Source organism: Hydractinia symbiolongicarpus, chromosome 7 (genome assembly GCF_029227915.1).
Source record: "Hydractinia symbiolongicarpus strain clone_291-10 chromosome 7, HSymV2.1, whole genome shotgun sequence".
NCBI lineage: Eukaryota > Metazoa > Cnidaria > Hydrozoa > Anthoathecata > Hydractiniidae > Hydractinia > Hydractinia symbiolongicarpus.
The window spans coordinates 11389992-11409372 of NC_079881.1; the positions used below are offsets into that span (position 1 = coordinate 11389992).

Sequence of the window (19381 nt, forward strand, 5' to 3'; positions counted from 1 at the left end):
CCTCATGCGTTGTTTATAAAACGTGCAGTTCCTTTCTAAGTTAACTACGGGGAAGGACTTGAAAGATCTTACTTATTGCAGACAGTTCTTGGATATTTCTACAGAAAAATGTAGCAAAAAAATAAAGGGACAATTCAAGTTAAACCAATTTCAAGCAACAGATATTTTCACATATAAAAATAATTACAGATCTATACGTACTAAATAAAAATTATTTTGCGGAATTAAATATTTTTAAACTAGGGATCAGGCAGGCTTCTTTGCAAACCTAGGGCACAACCTCGTCCCCAGGAGCTTTTGCCTTTTTGACATCGATGCCGGTTGCGAAGAAGGAGTTGGAAAAGGAAATGTTTGCGTTTTAAAGGTTTTTTTAGGAAATTTTCATCTTAATTTTGCATTTTGTATTAGAACGGGTATTATTCCACATTCTTTAAAATATTTGATTAAATTTTATGCGATTGATCAGCTTTTGCCTATTTTCGCGGTATATATTTTTGCGCTTTGTTTTAAAAAGTACGATTTTCCAAAACTGAAATTTAAGAATAGGACCCAAAATCTGTGCAAAAATAAATTTTGCACAGATTTCTTCCCAAAGTAAAATTTGGGGGTTACTTTAGATTTTTATTTTAAAAACTTTTTTTATACCGTCTTACTGAAAATTTTCAAGATAAACCAAAACAAGTCTTTCAAATGTGCAACAAATTACTGGCCAAAAACTTGTTGTTTTTTTCACAAAATGCAGCGAAATAGAAGAAAAAATAAATAATCCCGCAAATATATCTCAATATTTAAGTGTACAATTTCGGAAATTGATATGAACCAGAAGGTTGCAACCTAAAACAAAGTCGATAACAATCAGGAATACAATGACCAAATAAGTGAGGCTTTAACAATCGCACATAAACAAAATAATAGGCGTTGAACCCAGGGCGAATGGTGTAAAAATTACATCCCAACTTCGTCCTCCGGATCCTCTGGTCTAAGAACCGTTATTACAGAGCGAGGAAAGCAAAATGCCCTGGGAACAAGGTTGCTAATATTCCCGAATTTTTGATGAAATAATCTAAACAGGACAATGTAAAAGTTACATACCAATTCTCTGCGCACCATTCCGTGTTATGTGATTCTGCTACGTGATAAGTGTAGATTTCGCGTGATCTGGTTGAAAGATTTTTCTCACTTTTATGGACTACATGGCCATGGATAATAACAGCTGAGCCTGCAAAAATAATAATAATTTCATGGTAAAAATTGCAGCTGCTTCTTCGTATAAGGTAATTCGTGAAAATCTCACACTAAGATAAGTGCGAGATTAGTTATAGCTCAAGTCAGAACCTTCAATTGATTTAATGTTACCATATTTACCCGAAATACCCTAATGGCTTTGTAATCAGTTTTACAAAAAGTGTCTTAAGTTCCGAGAGAAGGATTATGACCACCTAGCCAAGTCTTTGTGCTCACAACACGAACTGTAACGAACAGTTTAGCAGAGAATCGAGGTACAGTAGACGTCCGTTAATTCGAACACGCAAGGGACTAAGTTATTTGTTCGAATTAACGAATGTTCGGATTATTGGAAGTTCAGAAAAAACAAGAATTTTAATAAGCGCTTAAAGGTTTTTTATAACTTTATTACAACTTTACTACAACTTTTTATAAAAATCTTTTTAACGTTGTTTTGGGCAAGGCCTCCAAATTCCTTGTAAACTTCATTTTATTGGAAATGCCAATTTAATTAATAAACTGAAAGAAATTTTGCCACCATTGATGCAAAAAAAATGAATAAAAATGAAAACGTTTTTTTTATTTATCGATACACAAATTTTCGAATTAACGAGCATAATGCAGCTTTGGGACTAAAAAATTGTTCGAATTTGCGAAATGTTCGAATTAGCGGAGTTCAAATTAAGCAGCTCAAGGGCATGGGTTTTTGCATGGGTTGCATAGTACTATTAAGTACTTCGTGTTTGTGATCTTGTTCATCCTATGCAAGATTTTTCCATATAAAAGTTGTCGTGGTGTTTTGAATATACAATTGGGATTCTAGGGACGGAGGAAATTAAATAGGGGGATAGGCTTCGCACCACGACAAAGGACAAACACTGATAACAGTTTCTTTATAAAATATTTTCTACATATGTATTTAGAAACTGAAGTTTTTTATTCTGTATAAATATTCGCGAATAAATAAATAAATACACCAACAAAAGGACTAACCTTTTTTAACTGGAACAGCTACAAACTGTGAATCGTCAAACTCGTCCGGTGGATTAGTAAATATTGTTATAGGTCCGTTTTTATCGGGGTTTCGGATCATTTTTCTCGTGATAGCACCTGAAAAAGTAGGAAAGTAATAACAGTGAACAAACACCTATGTAATGATTAAAGTATCCACGTTTTGAGGGCTAACCAGGTATCGTAAGAATCACCTCGTTAAATAACAAAGCGCAGCACAACTGCATTGAGATTAAATTTCGCGGAGATAAACACAAAATTGTCAGGGTTATCAAGTTACTCTAGAGTACCGAATTATACACCCCTTCCCCACCCATCACCACTTCCAATCTCTTCATTCACTAACATATAACTTACTGTAATCGAATTAAAACAGTATATCACAAAGGTTTTCTTAGAAATAGCCATGTTTTCTATTCCTTAGTTACTCCACCCCCAAATTGTCATTTTCCCATTCATTTTTCAACCAAATCCACTCGTAACAAAACAGAGGGGTTGATGACGTTAGCAAAAATTTTAATTTCGGGTAACTTTTCAATCGTTCGTAAAAAGTACATGATCTTTTACAATTTATCGATCAGCCTTTCACAACAACAGGTAAAAAAATTTCCAAAATGAATATCGACGCGTCATAGCTGACGTCATCAAAATCCAAATGACGGAACTCATTTATTGTTCTTCGGCTCAAGTGGATTTTTCCACGGGTTTACTTTGTACATCGTTTTCCCTCTATAATTTTCTTTCCATTTTAAACCTTCGTATATTTACTTAAAATGTTATCTTAAGAAATGGACAAGATGTAGCGATATGTTTGAAATTAACCCGCCAAACGTTATGTTCTGTGAAAAACGTGCAGCGGTTACCACAAAATAAACAAAACATCACACTGAGAAGTAAAAGCGAGTAAGAAAAATGTGTCGATTTTACTTAAAAAGCCTAAAGTAGCTTACGTGTGTGTGACCCAGGTATAAACCATAAACAACCGTTTTCGAGGTCAGCATCTTCTAAAGCAATCCAAACGCCCATAACCTTTGAGGGTGACGTCATTAAAAAAGTTGCATCTTGGTGTGGTAAAACTAAGAAGATAAGAAGAAGGAATACTGGACAAAGACGAGGGCGGGACGCGTTCAAGAATGTATCAAGTTTTTTTCAAAATTTCAAAAGAACAATGGTTAAAAGCAGTAATATGGAAACACACAAATTAAATTTTATGACAGAACTTGCTGTTATTGATTTTGTTATTTCACATTATTTCACGTTGCCATTGGGCTTAATTTTATCATCATGATCTTCCGTTTAAAAATAATAAATTTGGCAAGGACGGTCTCTTTATACTGGCCTCATACACAGCGTGCTAATATTTTAAGATCTATCGAAGAAGATTCACATTCCGTTATCACAGCGATTGAATGGTGCTTATTTTAAATCCTCCCATAACCTAAACACTAAATTAACGCCATTATTACCGTCATGTTTCAAATATTCACTAACTTTTTACAGATTGGTTGCAAAAATTGCACAGTTAACGCCCTTTAAGTGTATCGGGTCAGGTTTAGTTTTAGGCGTTTACATATTACAACGCTATATTTATTAAGTGTTGATGGAAATTTCGCGGGAACTTATTTTCGCGGCCTGCAATTTTCAGATAAATATAAAGTAAGAATAAAAGAAAAAATGAATAAAAAAAAAACTATTCCGGTGAGTATGTTTTTTTTGTATTGTATATAAATTGTAGGTATATTAGCTTATATATTTTTCATGTCATCTTTAAATATTAAATACATTTCCAGCGTCATCTTTGTGATCTGATTCACTTTCGAGATACTCAGCATCGGTGATGTATATCCCTCTCTCATAATCCAAAGAATCCTCAACGTAGCTTTTCAACACGCTACAAAAAATATCACCTTTGTTTCAAGGGGGTTCGAAATACCTTGTCGCGTGACCTCTATGACAGAGACAGTGAGGAAACATTGGATATAAAGAAATTGTCGACAGAGTTTACTGTGGACCAAAAAACGAAATAATCATTGAATGCATTTTGGAGATCGGAAGAGCAGATGCAGACGCTGTTGACCCTGATGCGGGTGTTAGTAATAAAAGGAAAAACAAAATGCCCAAAGCGAATAAGCCACCATCAAAAACTAAACACATTCGAGATTTATTTTGAAACAACGGACAGAAGAGAAAATAAAATATCCCATAGAAAATTATTGTACTTAATTAAGTTAAACAAATCTTAAATAATTAAAAAAACATACATTGTTGTCTTTTCGCCGATCTCGTCGATTAGGCCAATTAGGAAATTTCGCGGGAACTTATTTTCGCGGATCAGGGGTATTAAGGCTTTTCGCGGGAACAAATTTTCGTTTTATTGGCAAAAATCCGCGAAAACCGCGAAAATTAATTCCCTTAAGGTGTTAGGCTTAATAGATTTCGAGATGACCTTATAACATCATCATTGATGTTGTAATACGATAGAAGCAAAATTAATACTTGAAATTGAAATCTTGCAAACTTACAAAATATCAAAACATTTAAGCAGTATGGTCTTATGCTCTTGATGATATCTTGGCATATGTAAAGTTTTGTAGTTTAAGAAATAAGCATTTTCATAAACTTTTTTATGAAATTTAAAATCTTGAATAATTTAAAAACGAAAAGAGATTTTAAAAAAAATTCAAAAGACTTTTATTCTCCACAACATATGAAAGTATAATTTTTAATGCAGGAATCCTTTTTTAAATTGAAAAAAGATAACAATAATTACAACTCACCTACACCACCTATCTGCGGTTGCTGAAATGTTAAAGAATATAAAGTTAAATAAAAGTAACAATTACAGACTAAAAATGTTGAATCAAGCTTATCCTTCCATCGAGAAATAAATGCTGCCCCACAATAAAAATGTGAAAGTTTAATCTAGTTAGTCCTTTCATCAAAAAATGCTCTCACCTTAAAAATGACCATACTTTGAACAATAACAGGTTGGTTAAAGTTGGCTTTCTTGAAGAACTCCTAAAAATATATATGTATTTGATTCGCTAATATCGGTTTCTTTATTGTTTTTCTACCGCTACAAGAAAACGGTGAACAAAACAACAATCACAATAAAACACAACCATAACAACAAAAATGGGCATAATAACAACAACAACAACAACAACAACAACAAAACCACACAAAATCAACAATAACTACCACAACGTTGACAATGACAAAAATAATAATAAACATTTCAATGATAACTACATATCTACAACAACAGCAACAACGGTAACAACTAAAAGAGCGACAAATAAAACAACGAAAATCAGAATGAAACACAACGACCATAACTACAAAGATGAGCTAACACTACCGACAACTACCAACAACTACAGACAACTAGCACCACAACTACTATGTGGCGACAACAACAGCTATTTATCAGAAAACAATCACCTGTACTACAGCATGATGAGTTACGCTTTTATAATCATCATCAACATAATGTAAACCTAGAAGAAATGATAATAATTCAATGCATGTGAGTATCACACATGCAGTTGACAGATATTCCTAATTCCATCTACATTTCAGAAATATATTGTTTCACAATTATGCTTTTATTTGTTTACCAATGTTGAAGATGAAAACTGTTGGTAGTAATGTTGGAAGCAAAAACCAGTACTGTGGGTTGACTAGCACAGATTATCAACTGGGTGAAGAAAATAAAAGAGCAAAATAACTATCATGTTAACTTCTAGCAGAACTTTTCTACTGAGCAATAAATGGAAGCATGAAGTCTAACACCATATTAAAACCCTATAAAATATTTAGAATAAATGCTGGTTTAACTTACCATGTCCTATTTTGTTGATAGCTAATTGTTTTTCCCTGGTTAAGTTACCTAAAACATTAATGACGGAACATATATATCTCAAACAAAAAATGCATTAAAAAAAATCATTGCACATATTATATATATTTGAACATTGGTTGTCATTAGCATAGTAAATCTTGTCAAGATAATACCCTCAGTTTCAAATCCATCATGGTATACCTTTGTCATCAAACACATTTTCTTCGAAGAAAAATCTGATTTTATCTTGACTTTCTATAAAATACTTGTCATTGTTCTGAAAGAAATAGAAAAAGATAGTGGTAATTCTAGTTGTGGGAAATCAAAGGAGTGTTACGATCAAAGAAGCATTATTTAAATGATTGAAAGATAATAGTTAATCAACTGTACGGTTTTTTTTTCAAGTATCTTTTATGAACACATTGTTGGTATGTATAATATCCTATCACAAAATAAATTCATACTTTGTCATAAAAAAACCAATGTAAGGGGGTTTGTAAAAATAAAAATAATATCCTTATACCTGGTTTTCAGTTGAAAAAATTGTTTTTGGGTGAGTTTGCATATCCAAGTCTTCAATACATTTCTTCGATTTTGATCGCAACTGGTCACATTCTTCTGGTGATAAAAGGTTCTCCAGTACAGAATATCCAGTTTTCTGAAACTGAAAATATAATAATAAACACATAACCATTATACCCATATTATTGATTAACCTCCGAATAACAGAGTACATTATTCTAACACAAAAAGGTGGTGTAAATCTTGACAGATAACACATAACACAACTTTGAAGACACTCATTTTTAAAAATTGCTTACTTGAGCTGTCTCTGAATTTAAAATACCAAAGACAATACAATATATGAAAACCCGGGATTAAATTAAAATTTATGATCTAATTAATTTTTTTTGCTTGTGTGGCATTGCCTTAAAAACATTATGCATGATAGACAATATTCTTTGAAAACAGTCCTTGTTTAATTTTTGGTAGCCTAGTAAACTAAGCCCAAAATTCTCCCCTTTGATTTTTGGAAAAAGAAAATTAAACTAGGTAGACAGTATGTTCTGTATGGTGGCCGAGAACTGCTTTTTATTTAAATTCATTTAAACTCACACATAAAAACTCATCATTGTAGAGTACAGTTCTATTGCTGTAGATAGGACAAAAGTTACAAAACATTTATATATAGTAATAGCTGAAAATATATACAAGCATGAAATGAAAGTAGAACACATATATAATATAAGCAACAACAAAGCCAAGGTAAAACACATCTCTATATAATATTAATAAGCGTGAACAAAATATATATATACATAGCATAGCTCACAACGTAAAATATGTGAAAACATAGAGGTATATATAATAGCAGCAGGGAGGGAGGAGGAAGAAAAACTGCTAGAACTGAAAAGGAAAACCATGAGGCAACTGCAGCTTAAATACTAGCAAGACTGCTGACCAAAAAATATGCTGCTGACCAGAAAAGGCACATAGGTAAATGGTGAACTAACTATGGGCAATACAAACCAGAGTACTGTAGGAAGAAGATCTATATATGTGTGCATTTAAACACTCATAAATATATATTTATGAGTCACTTAAACTCACACATAAAAACTCATCATTGTAGAGTACAGTTCTATTGCTGTAGATAGGACAAAAGTTACAAAACATTTATATATAGTAATAGCTGAAAATATATACAAGCATGAAATGAAAGTAGAACACATATATAATATAAGCAACAACAAAGCCAAGGTAATAACACATCTCTATATAATATTAATAAGCGTGAACAAAATATATATATACATAGCATAGCTCACAACGTAAAATATGTGAAAACATAGAGGTATATATAATAGCAGCAGGGAGGGAGGAGGAAGAAAAACTGCTAGAACTGAAAAGGAAAACCATGAGGCAACTGCAGCTTAAATACTAGCAAGACTGCTGACCAAAAAATATGCTGCTGACCAGAAAAGGCACATAGGTAAATGGTGAACTAACTATGGGCAATACAAACCAGAGTACTGTAGGAAGAAGATCTATATATGTGTGCATTTAAACACTCATAAATATATATTTATGAGTCACTTAAACTCACACATAAAAACTCATCATTGTAGAGTACAGTTCTATTGCTGTAGATAGGACAAAAGTTACAAAACATTTATATATAGTAATAGCTGAAAATATATACAAGCATGAAATGAAAGTAGAACACATATATAATATAAGCAACAACAAAGCCAAGGTAATAACACATCTCTATATAATATTAATAAGCGTGAACAAAATATATATATACATAGCATAGCTCACAACGTAAAATATGTGAAAACATAGAGTCCAAATCCAAAGTAGTAGTAGAAAATAAAATAAAATAAAAGATGTCATGCAAGGTGTGATGCCATAAGTCGTTGGGCAGAAAACCGCTGAGCAAGGGGCATGTGAAGGTAAAGAAACATACTATCAGATTTCCAGTCCCCCAATAAGGATATGACATCCAGAGGAACGCCTGCCTCTAAAGCAAAGGTGCCCCCCCCACGGCGAAACGAGTGGGTACCATATTGGGAGGTAGAACACCCTAACTCTGTCAACACTTTTTTCATAACGGACATGAAAGTCCGATATGTCAATATAGTGTTGGGTAGCATCGAGGATTTGCGCCAACAAAAGGCTTGAGCATCAGGCAGAACACCTGGAGTGAGAGAAAAAGCATGCAAAATAGCCCGAACTGGACAAAGAGGAGAAGAAGGAATAGCCACCAGTGGAACAGTAATTGTGCGCTGTCCCAGTTGGATGGTCTTACTCCATCTAACTAGAACGAGAATATGGTCATCATGAAAAGTAAAATCAGACCGAACTAGTTGTTTGAGGGGATTAAATATCGTAGAAGATGCCGGTAATAAATGTGACTTACGGAACAGACCAAAAAATGAAACTAAACAAACAGCCCAAAATGAAGCATGAAAGCTACAATTTAGGTTAAGGCGAGAACGAATACCAAAAAGAAGAGCAGTGGTAATAGGAAGACGTGGCTTGGCCGGAACACAAAGCATACGCTTCATACCTTTTAAAACTGTGGATTAGAGGATTAGCATATCCCATCTCAAGATGTAGAAGGCCAACAAAATTTAGATACATACAAACTGATTGTGGTAGTAAAAACCTAGCCAGATGGGCAATATATAGGCATAAAAAATCTGTGGAGGCAGGCACAAGTGGCGAAGACATCTGGCTACAAAAACATTCATAAGCCTTGCGATGCGTGCGATAGCTCTTTTTTGTATTCTCAGCATAGGTGGCCTGCCGAAAAAGGACAACGTCGTGCACCAACTCCGAAACGAAGGGGGGCAACTCTAGAGGAAGGAGAATACAAAAATTAGCTACCACAGATGGTATACTTACCAATGAGAAAATAATAAGAATAGGCAGACATATGATTGATGGCAACCATATCACAGACTGAAGTCAGTAAGTTGAGCTGCAAAAAGTGCAAAAATGATAATAAGTGTTGTCTTGAATGAAGACGTGATATGTCGTCAGCAAGGACATTCTGAGCACCAGCTACATGGAAAGCCTTCAAACGAAAATTGAAGGTAGCCGATAACCAAAACAACTGACGTAAATAGTCCATCATAACAGGGTGATGGGTAGTTCCTTTATTAAGCATAGCAACAGCAGCAGTATTATCGCAGAAGACATGGATAGTTTTGTTCTGCCAAGTGGGAGCCCAGCGAATAGCAGAAAGAACTACACACAGGGCTTCCTTAAAATTAATATGCAAAGAGGCAAGAGGGGAATGGTCTACCCTTAGATGAGAATAGAACCAATCACTCTCAAAAAACAGCGTCAGAGCAAGCATCAGTTTGCAGACTGGTAATAGGTCTTTGGTCATAGAAATCGCATTGTCCATTAAACACACCCAAGAACTGATCCCACCAAGCTATATCCCTGTGAAATTCGAGCGTCAAGCGACACTTCGAGGCAGAGGAAGACAAGGTGTTCATCAGATCCAGGACACGTCTCAAGAACGTTCTACCACCATACACGACTTTACAAGCCCAATTTAGGCGACCAGCAAGACGTTGCAACTCTTTCTTAGAGGCTCTCTGCTTGGTTAAAAAATGTGACACTACTTCCCTCAATGCATCCAGTTTAGGGGTCGTCTACAAATTTCGTATGATATTTTATACGAATATATACGAATTTAATTGCTTTTAATTCGTATAAAAATCGTATACAATTCGTATAGTGTTAAATAGTTATACGATTTTTAAAAAATCTAATACGAATTTTATACGATTTTCATACGAATTGTCATACGAATTATATTCTCTTTTATACGATTTTCATACGAATTTTCATACAAATTATATTCTCTTTCATACGAATTGTCATTCGAATTATATTCTCTTTTATACGAATTTTCATACGAATTATATTTCGTTTTTAAACTTTTAAAAATGCGATCTAAAAAAAACATTTCTATCGCCGTTTTTCGTTTTTCAACTTTTAACATGCGATCTAAAAAAACATTTCTATCGCCGTTTTTCGTTTTTCAACTTTTAAAAATGCGATCTAAAAAAACATTTCTATCGCCGTTTTTCGTTTTTCAACTTTTAACATGCAATCTAAAAAAACATTTCTATCGCCGTTTTTCGTTTTTAAAACTTTTAAAAATGCGATCTAAAAAAACATTTCTATCGCCGTTTTTCGTTTTTCAACTTTTAAAAATGCGATCTAAAAAAACATTTCTATCGCCGTTTTTCGTTTTTAAACTTTTAAAATGCGATCTAAAAAATATTTTATTTTGAAACTCATATACGAATTTAATACAATGTCAAACGATTTTCTTTTTTTTAAAACCATACGCATCTAATTAAAATCTCATACGAATTTTTTGTTAAACTCGTACGAATTTAACTCATACGAATTTAATTTAAAACTTATACGAATTTAATTTAAAACTCATACGAATTTAATTTAAAACTCATACGAATTTAATTTAAAACTCATACGAATTTAATTAAAAACTCATACGAATTTTATACGAATTTAGAAAAATTTCATACGAATTTAATTACTGTATGGCAAAAGAAAATTCGTATAGTATATACGAATTTTTTTGATACGAATTGCTACGAATTTTGTAGATGACCCCTTAGCAGGTGGAAGAGAAAGGGTAAGTGACACAGTGTCAAGCAGAATTCCAAGAAAAGTAAGTTGCTGGCATGGAGGGACCAACTTAGCAGGGCTAAGCTGAAACCCTAGTGCAACAAGTAATTTACAGAGTGTGTTATAGGCCTCATAACATTCAGTCTGTGTTCGGCCAATAACAAGAAAATCATCTAGGTAGACAATAACGAGAGGAAAACCTCGTGTTAGCATCATACGACGAACAGATTGTGTAAGGCGATGAAATATTCCAGGAACACTTCGACCTCCAAAAGGAAGTCGAGTATCGACAAGATATGAGTATCGAGTGCTTCCAGAAAACCGCCATTTTAGACCAAGCGCAGCATAGTTTGATGGATGAACAGGTACTGACCGATATGCATGGCGTAAATCAACCTTGGCCATAAAATATCCCTGTTTGATCATAGCACAGGCATCATCGATAGTTTGAAATTTTTGTTTTTCAATATCAATGTATGTATTGACACCCTTTCCAACTGGCATGGAACAGTCATGTATAATGCGTAACTCGTCAGAGTCAGGTTTGGGGACAGCCCCAAGAGCACTGACAATGGTAGGTTTACATTGAGTAAGAACATAGTTACCAGTTTTAAGTTCATCCAGCAGAGTAGCTTCTACTTTCATATGAGCTGTAGGACTGGTAACAGAAAAGTAGTTATTCATTTCGGCAGGCAATAAATCAGAGTCCTTAGGAAGAAGCTGAAAACCACAGTGAATTCCATTAAGGAGGAAGTCACGATCTGGGTCTTCAGCCAGTTCATTGGTCCATAAGTCAACATTAAGAGGAGTGCGAAATTCTGAGGGTAGTCAATTGTCAGAATTGTGGTTTTGTCCAGAATGAGGTTTGCCACAAGCCTGATTACCAATTTTGCGGTTGCAGACGTGGGTGAATTTACATTCTGTTTTCTGGCAACCTTTTTGGCGGTTAAAATTACGACAGATTTCCACACCGGAAGAAGTATGTGTAGGAAACCCTGAAGACGATCCTGAGGCAGGTGAACCTGAATTTCCCTTACTTAAGGTACTGGAAGGGTTACAGACAGGAGGGGAGGCCCAACGAGGTATAAGCATCACTTCATGCAAATGGCTATTGTCAAAGCTCCATGGATAGCCATAAGTGTGCTGAAGAATTCGATATTCATCGTCATACTTTAGCACAGACTCCCAGGTGTACTTTCTAGCCAACTCTAAGATCTTAATGGAATAAGACAAATAGTCACGTAAATCGGACGAGGTTGGCAATCTGGCAGAAGACAATAATTCATAAAAAATTCTCAAATTAGCTATGTTATATTGTTCCATGGAAAGAGATTCCAGTCTTGGCTTCTTATTTCCAATGGCCAACATTAGCGTAGTTTGTAAACCAGGATCAGTAGAAATAACTTTCTCCTGCTCCACAGGACGAAGCCGAGACACAAAATCGACTATACGAAGTGGCTTACCATTTCCAGTGTTTGAAGAAAGTGCCAGGGCGCAGAAACAATTCTGAACTACGGTCTTCTTGCTGGCGAAAAACATCCGATAGGGAGCGTGTTTGTTGTTGTGACAAGACAGTTCGATTGGTCAACAAATTGGCGGACTGTTGCGGAGCAAGCAAGGAAGCAAAACAAGATGGCGGTTGTACGTCAAGGGGTGAAGGGCGGAGATTGTCTTGGACACGATTGGTTGGATTTACAGTTTGCTGCAACGGGGAAGTGCTTAAAATTTGTGCTGGGCAATCATTTCTGGAAGAAGCTGAGCGAAGCCTAGCTAATTCTGATTGTCGAGCAGCAATCTGATTGAGAAGGTGTTGCTCTTCTGTTTGTAAACTTTCCCTTAGGGATAGCTCTTCCTGTTCTAAGACAGCCAGCTGATTACGAAGAGCAGCTAGCTGAGACGGTGAAGAAGATTTGTTTGGGTTGTTTAGGTGAGACTGCAGAGGCGAAGATCTTTGGATTGAAGACATTGGGTTATTAGCGATAGTTGAGGAAAGTGCTGAAGCAGCTGATGTGACAGTGTTGGTAGCGCTAGAACGACGACCTGGACAGTGACGACTGGGAATACCAAAGTCGTGTAGAGCCAGAAGTGCCTTGCAGCCAGGACATTTTGGGATACGTTTCTTTTTGAGTGTGGACGATTCCTCAAGAGCGACAGACATTGCAGCAGATTGGAAGGTTTGAGAAGTTGAATCTTCATCTTCTGAGCCATCTGGCGTTTGAGTAGGTGAGATAAAATATAACAGCATCCATATAGGTGATAAATACATGTTTAATTAGCCAAAGATTGGTTTGATTGCAAATTGATTGATTAGATTTAAGTGGATTAATAAGCAGCAGACATAAGCATAAGAAAAACTGCTAGAACTGAAAAGGAAAACCATGAGGCAACTGCAGCTTAAATACTAGCAAGACTGCTGACCAAAAAATATGCTGCTGACCAGAAAAGGCACATAGGTAAATGGTGAACTAACTATGGGCAATACAAACCAGAGTACTGTAGGAAGAAGATCTATATATGTGTGCATTTAAACACTCATAAATATATATTTATGAGTCACTAATTCATTTTACTTTTAAATCATTTTTTATTTTTTCATTTTTTTTATTTCAATTTATTATACTTTTACTTTTACCTTTTTTCTGTTTTTAAAAACGTTTTATTTTAAATTTTTAAAATCGATTTGTCGCTTGGCCGAGAGCTGCCATAGTATACCACAATGCATTTTGACTACATTAACACATGCGCAAGTAAAAACAAGGTGATAGAAACCAGCCCAGTAGTAAAGTTTACAACACATGCGCACGGAGAAGCTAATTCAAAATATTAACTTGAGAAGCAAGAGGTAACAAAAAAGGAACAATCCAGGTAAATCTATTTTATGACAATGTATTGAAATGCATAGTTTGGGTAAGCACCAGGTTGCTTGGTGAATAAAGGGTCAGATTCCTTCTTTTTCTTAAGAACATGCAAGGATTTCATTGGTCAAACATTTAGAACGAGAATTGTTCTTAGTTTTCCTCTCATTTTATATGGAAAACCATGTATTAATCATAACTTAAAAATTCTTCTTTTTTACGGCAAAACTGTAATTTGGATAGCAATTTGTAAAGTGAGTAATTAAAAGATAGTACTATCGTACAAATGAATGAGATCTTTTATAACAAAGGAACTGGCTTCCTATTGTCCTTTTCAGCTGTTATTACAGGTTTTAATCTTTCTACTAACATCTATTTGTTTTATATAGAGACGCAAGTAACCTGCCCATTGTCTTGTGTACGTCGGCAAAAAGTACCCATGGAAGTTGCGGAAAATTCTTTCTTAACAGTGTCAAACCCTTTTTTTTTAAAACACCGGTTTCTACTATATTATGACAATTCTTATGCTTCCTTTATTTAGAATGACTGATTTTAAAGTTTTCCGAAAAGCCGTTGCTGCAAAAAGAACAAAACCAACCACGTCAGCTGGAAAGGACAAGTTTTGCAATAAAATTAAAGAATTTTTGGATAGGCTAGAAATTGTAGTGCAAAGACTAAGGAGTGACGTGCAAGGGAAGGAGCAAAAGTATTTAAGGATAGGTGAATATTTGTGAAAAAATTCTATACAAAAAAACTTATAGTGCCTAGGCATGTGATTAATTTGGAAAATTAATCTTCACAAAATGCATTTTTTTGACCTTGTGAAAATAATTCTTTGCAAAAATTAATCAAATTAAAGTATTAAAGTAGTTTATTTTTATTGATGTTAAAGTTGATATACAGGGGGTTAGCTAGCTATAGCTAGCCACAAATATTGCAATATTTTTATAAAATATAGCAGAAGGTTTTTGGGTCAAAATTTAGAACACACAAAAAACTAAAAAAAAACACTCAATATTTTAGAAGGAAACAGAATAAAAGCCTTTCCTCTCTGATATTTAAGCACCTTAAACTTTTGATGGTAGCTTAGCTCTAGCTAGCTATAGCTATAGCTCTAGCCAATTAATAAAACATATATATATATATAGCTAAGCTAACGAGATTTAAAAGCAAAAATCCCTAATCATATTTAATCGTACTTGTTCTATAACTTCTGTAGTAACCAGCGGCATGGCTTGTTTCTAAGAACTTGTCTGTAAATTCTTGGAATTGAGTAGAAACCGTTTAGCGTGGATTAAATCTTATTTTCTGTGATTTTGTCTGTTTGGCGCCTCATATTTTTTAACAAAATGGTAGCTGGAGCAGTGGCGTAGTGAGGATAAAGTTTTATGGCAAACACTCTGTACGTTAAAACGCCTCTTATTGAGGCATTTAACATTAATGGGAAGTACACAGCATATCTTAAGCTTGAAAACACTCAACCTAGTGGCTCATTTAAGACACGAGGTATAAGCTTTCACTGCCAAAAGTTAAAAGAACGGGGTTGTCATTGTTTGGTTTCTTCTTCAGGAGGAAATGCTGGTCTTGCAGTTGCTTATACAGGACGGAAATTAGGACTCCCAGTAACTGTGTTTGTACCTGAAACTACAAATGATCATGTCATACAGAAATTGAATCAGCAAGGAGCTTCTGTCATTAAAAAAGGTGCTGTGTGGGACATCACAAATGAATATGCATTAAGGTTTGTTGGAGAGAAGAAGGAGGATTGTGCTGCACTTGTTCATCCATTTAATCATGCTGAAATTTGGAAGGGTCATTCTACAATTATTCACGAATTGAAAGAACAAATGAAGGCACCACCAGATGCTGTTGTATTAAGTGTTGGAGGTGGTGGATTATTATGTGGAGTTGCTGAAGGACTTAAACATGTGGGATGGTCAGATGTACCTATAATTGCTTGTGAAACAGAAGGAGCTGACTGTTTTAATGCTGCTATTTCTGCGGGAAAAATTATAGCACTTTCTGAAATAACAAGTGTTGCAAAGTCTCTTGGAGCTTTAACTGTAGCTGAAGAAGCTTTTCGTTGGTATTCACAACGTAAAATTATATCTGTCAAATTAAGTGATAAAGACGCTGTATCTGCTTGTTTAAGGTTCTCTGAGGACCATAAAATGCTTGTTGAACCAGCTTGTGGTGCATCCCTTGCTGTGTTATATAAAGAAGATATACTGACTGAACTTGTTGACACAAAGCAACTAAGAAAATTAGAGAGTATTGTTGTAATAGTTTGTGGAGGTCATTCCGTAAACATCGAACAGTTAGTAAAGTGGAAGCAGGAATTTGATATTTGATCAAGCAACACAATTTTTAATAGGGTAAATCAATTAAAAAATTCATTTTTTGTAATTTTGCACCCACTTATTTATGCAAAATCGTGAAATTAAATACAGACAAAAATTGACTTATTGAACTTTGCTAGACTATAATGTTCGAGGTAGCACCTATATTTCAATATTTCGCATGGATTTTATTTCGCGAATTTCAAAAAAATTTAATTGACACTAAAAACAAAGGAGGTAAACACAATGGTGCTAAATAACGAATGTTCAAATTTTCTGCAGTTCGAATTAATGTGCAATTTTTATAAAGAAAATATCAGCAATCAACCAACGAAACATGATATACAATTAACAACAACCTTAAAAAAATACATGAAATTTTGTACTAATATTCTTGTTTTTTGGCAAAATTCACAAAATAGTATCTGCGGAATATGATAGTTCATGAATTTTTTAACCCTAGATTAAAAGGAACGAAAGTCACTTCGTTAGATCAACTAAGTGACTACTTTCTAAACATTTCTAAACAAATTAATATCAGCGAAAAGTCTTTTAACGGCAAAAATTAGTGCCATTAAGATTAGGTTCGCAGTTCGAGTTAAAAATTAACACGCGCTTCGGTAAAGGTATAGTGGATTTTTTGCTATAAGTTTTATGAACAGTCCATTGCATATAACTTCATCAGATGGAGGTTTTAAGAAAACATGTGCGGAAGGTATTTTCAGCGAATTCACATCTGACATTTTCCGCAAACAATTTATCATATTAAGGTAGCTCTGAGCTATTCTCCCAGCTAAAAGAGACAGCTTGGGTATACGTCAACGTTATCTAGTAAAGGAAACAAATTTTGGCAATTATGTGTGACAAGAACACACGGCAGTGATTTAGTGATTTAGAATGGATCTTTATTAATATCATTTCGCGGACCTTGCGATAATGTTTGTCTGGAACTGCTTCGTCATATGTAAGTAAAAAAACTGAACACTTCTTACGAAGCGAAATTTGCAATTCTATTAGCACCTGCAGTTTACGGATCCAAACGTCGGTCTTGCCGTTAAGGCGCTGGCCGTGTCGAGATGTCTTTCCATCTGACGTGATGTTGATGCCGGTGCTTCAAAAGTAGTGTAGGCTTCTCTCAAGGTTTGACGATAATCCAGGTTTTAAATGCCTGTTGGTAATTTCCATATTTTGGACCCAATTTTTTATTGCCCCACTTTATTTTCAGCCTTTGATTGTATCTTTCCCGAACAGGTCGTCGGTACAATCTGCGCGCTTTGGTGTTGGTTGTCTCCTCTTGGAGTGTTGTTACTCTTACCTCCATGCTCTATGCATAATCGATGGGGTGATGGCAATTGCGTCCAAGAGACTAGCAATTGGATCTTTTTTGCGAGGACTACACAAGAAGATCCAATTGCCAGTTTTGTGTCTGCAGGTTTTTTATCGGTCCGCCGACGACAAATAACAGGGGATGCGAGTTGTAACAATTTATGGTAAAAAAATTCATGGTGAAGACTCATGGGCTTCCCAATTCGTTACCCACTAACCAGTTACCATGGAAAATGTTACACCAAACCTCTTTAAACCAGAAGAAAACTGTCCGCTTCATTGAAAATTAATCCCAAAACTGCAGCAAACTTAGTTCACAAGTCAGGAAGTCCATTTAGTAGTTTTTACAGACATAACGATCTAAAGCATTCTTTTAATTGTTTTTAATATATTCCCGTGCTCCACTCCTACACTATCACTAGTATTACTACCAGAGTGCCATCACGCGCCTTTAACAGCTAATATTATATAATACTAACTACCAAAAAGAACTTTCCTGCTGCCAGCAAAGCTGTAGTAGTGTATTGTAGTAGTATGTATTTTTTTTTTCTTTGAAAAAGTTTATAAGTTCGTTTATCTATATGTTCGTAAATAAAAAATATACACATACATCAGCTAGTATATTAAGGATCTTAAACCATACGAAAAAGTTAAAAAGACTTACTGGAGCTTGCAGAAAGCAATTTTACCTTCAACAAGCCCCATTTTAAGTTTCGTTAGAGTAGAAAGTTATTTTTCCTTATTGTTTTTAAAAAAGTGACTTCGTTTTAAAATTTTGCAATATAATTTTTCACACACTGCTAAAAAACACATAGTGATGTTAACTTTTATAAATCTCTGTCCAAAAGGTTTTTCCATAGATGTTGTCCTCTTTTAGATATTTCGAAACTACTTCGCTGCGTAACAATTCTTGGCCGTATTATTTTTACGAAATCTAGTCCGGAAATTGTGATTTATTTGCTCAAAACTATTGTGAATGGTTTTTGGTGCTAACTTATTTTTAACTTTAAACATGAAGATTAAGTGTTGATAGATATTTATTCGATAGACATTAAGCCCCTTTAAATTTTTAATTAAATGCCTTGAGCGAGTGCCATGATCTTGATGCTCAATTATCATAGTTTCTTGTTTTTGTTTTCTCAAAATTGGTTTTAATTTAATTTGATTTTGTGTGTGTGTACTTGCCTATACAATGTTTGCATACTGTTTCTCATATTCAATCAAACTTTTCTTGCTTTCGGTAATTTTAACTAAAAAAAATTTGCTGTCACATCTATATCAAAACTCGTAAGTTTTGCCATCACCCATAACGCAAAACAGGCTTGCTGGATCATCCTAAAATAATTTTAATGCCTAGGGACCACTGAAGATTAAAGCTCGCGCTGAACTTTCTCGCCGCTCGACTTCTTCGATACATACCCACAAACTTGTTTTTTTTAACTTTTCGGAATTCTTAGTAAGAAAGCTTCCTGAACGGTCGTGTCATAAATATTCTCATCTTTATCACTTCATTTGTCACAATTCTTCATATATGTTCTGCCATCAATTTTCTAAAAATTTACCCAAAGACTCAATCCGCTACGTCGGAAGAAAAGCAA

At 34.6% G+C, this 19381-nt stretch overlaps 2 protein-coding genes across 2 annotated transcripts; one reads left to right on the forward strand and one right to left on the reverse strand.

The window, feature by feature from the left end:
- Positions 1-144: 144 nt before the first annotated feature.
- Positions 145-15463, reverse strand: LOC130648850 (phytanoyl-CoA dioxygenase domain-containing protein 1-like). The gene is made up of 11 exons (XM_057454958.1): positions 15318-15463; positions 6603-6743; positions 6281-6356; positions 6080-6127; positions 5680-5735; positions 5191-5253; positions 5013-5034; positions 3186-3311; positions 2218-2334; positions 1093-1219; positions 145-834 (listed from the first exon to the last, which is right to left on the reverse strand). Exons 1-11 carry the CDS (start codon positions 15348-15350, stop codon positions 789-791), a joined length of 855 nt encoding a protein of 284 aa, XP_057310941.1. The 5' UTR covers positions 15351-15463; the 3' UTR covers positions 145-788.
- On the forward strand, positions 15443-16926 carry LOC130648849 (serine dehydratase-like). Its single transcript, XM_057454957.1, has one exon. It carries the CDS (start codon positions 15507-15509, stop codon positions 16467-16469), a length of 963 nt encoding a protein of 320 aa, XP_057310940.1. The 5' UTR covers positions 15443-15506; the 3' UTR covers positions 16470-16926.
- Positions 16927-19381: the final 2455 nt, after the last annotated feature.

Coding starts and splice junctions, on each gene's coding strand:
- LOC130648850 (XM_057454958.1), bottom strand. CDS start 15,350: ATGCCGCTGGTTACTACAGAAGTTATAGAACAA. Junction 6,744..15,317: donor CTACAGAAGTTATAGAACAA/GTACGATTAAAT, acceptor TTATATTTTCAG/TTTCAGAAAACTGGATATTC. Junction 5,736..6,079: donor TATCAACAAAATAGGACATG/GTAAGTTAAACC, acceptor CATTTCTTCTAG/GTTTACATTATGTTGATGAT.
- LOC130648849 (XM_057454957.1), top strand. CDS start 15,507: ATGGCAAACACTCTGTACGTTAAAACGCCTCTTATTGAGGCATTTAAC.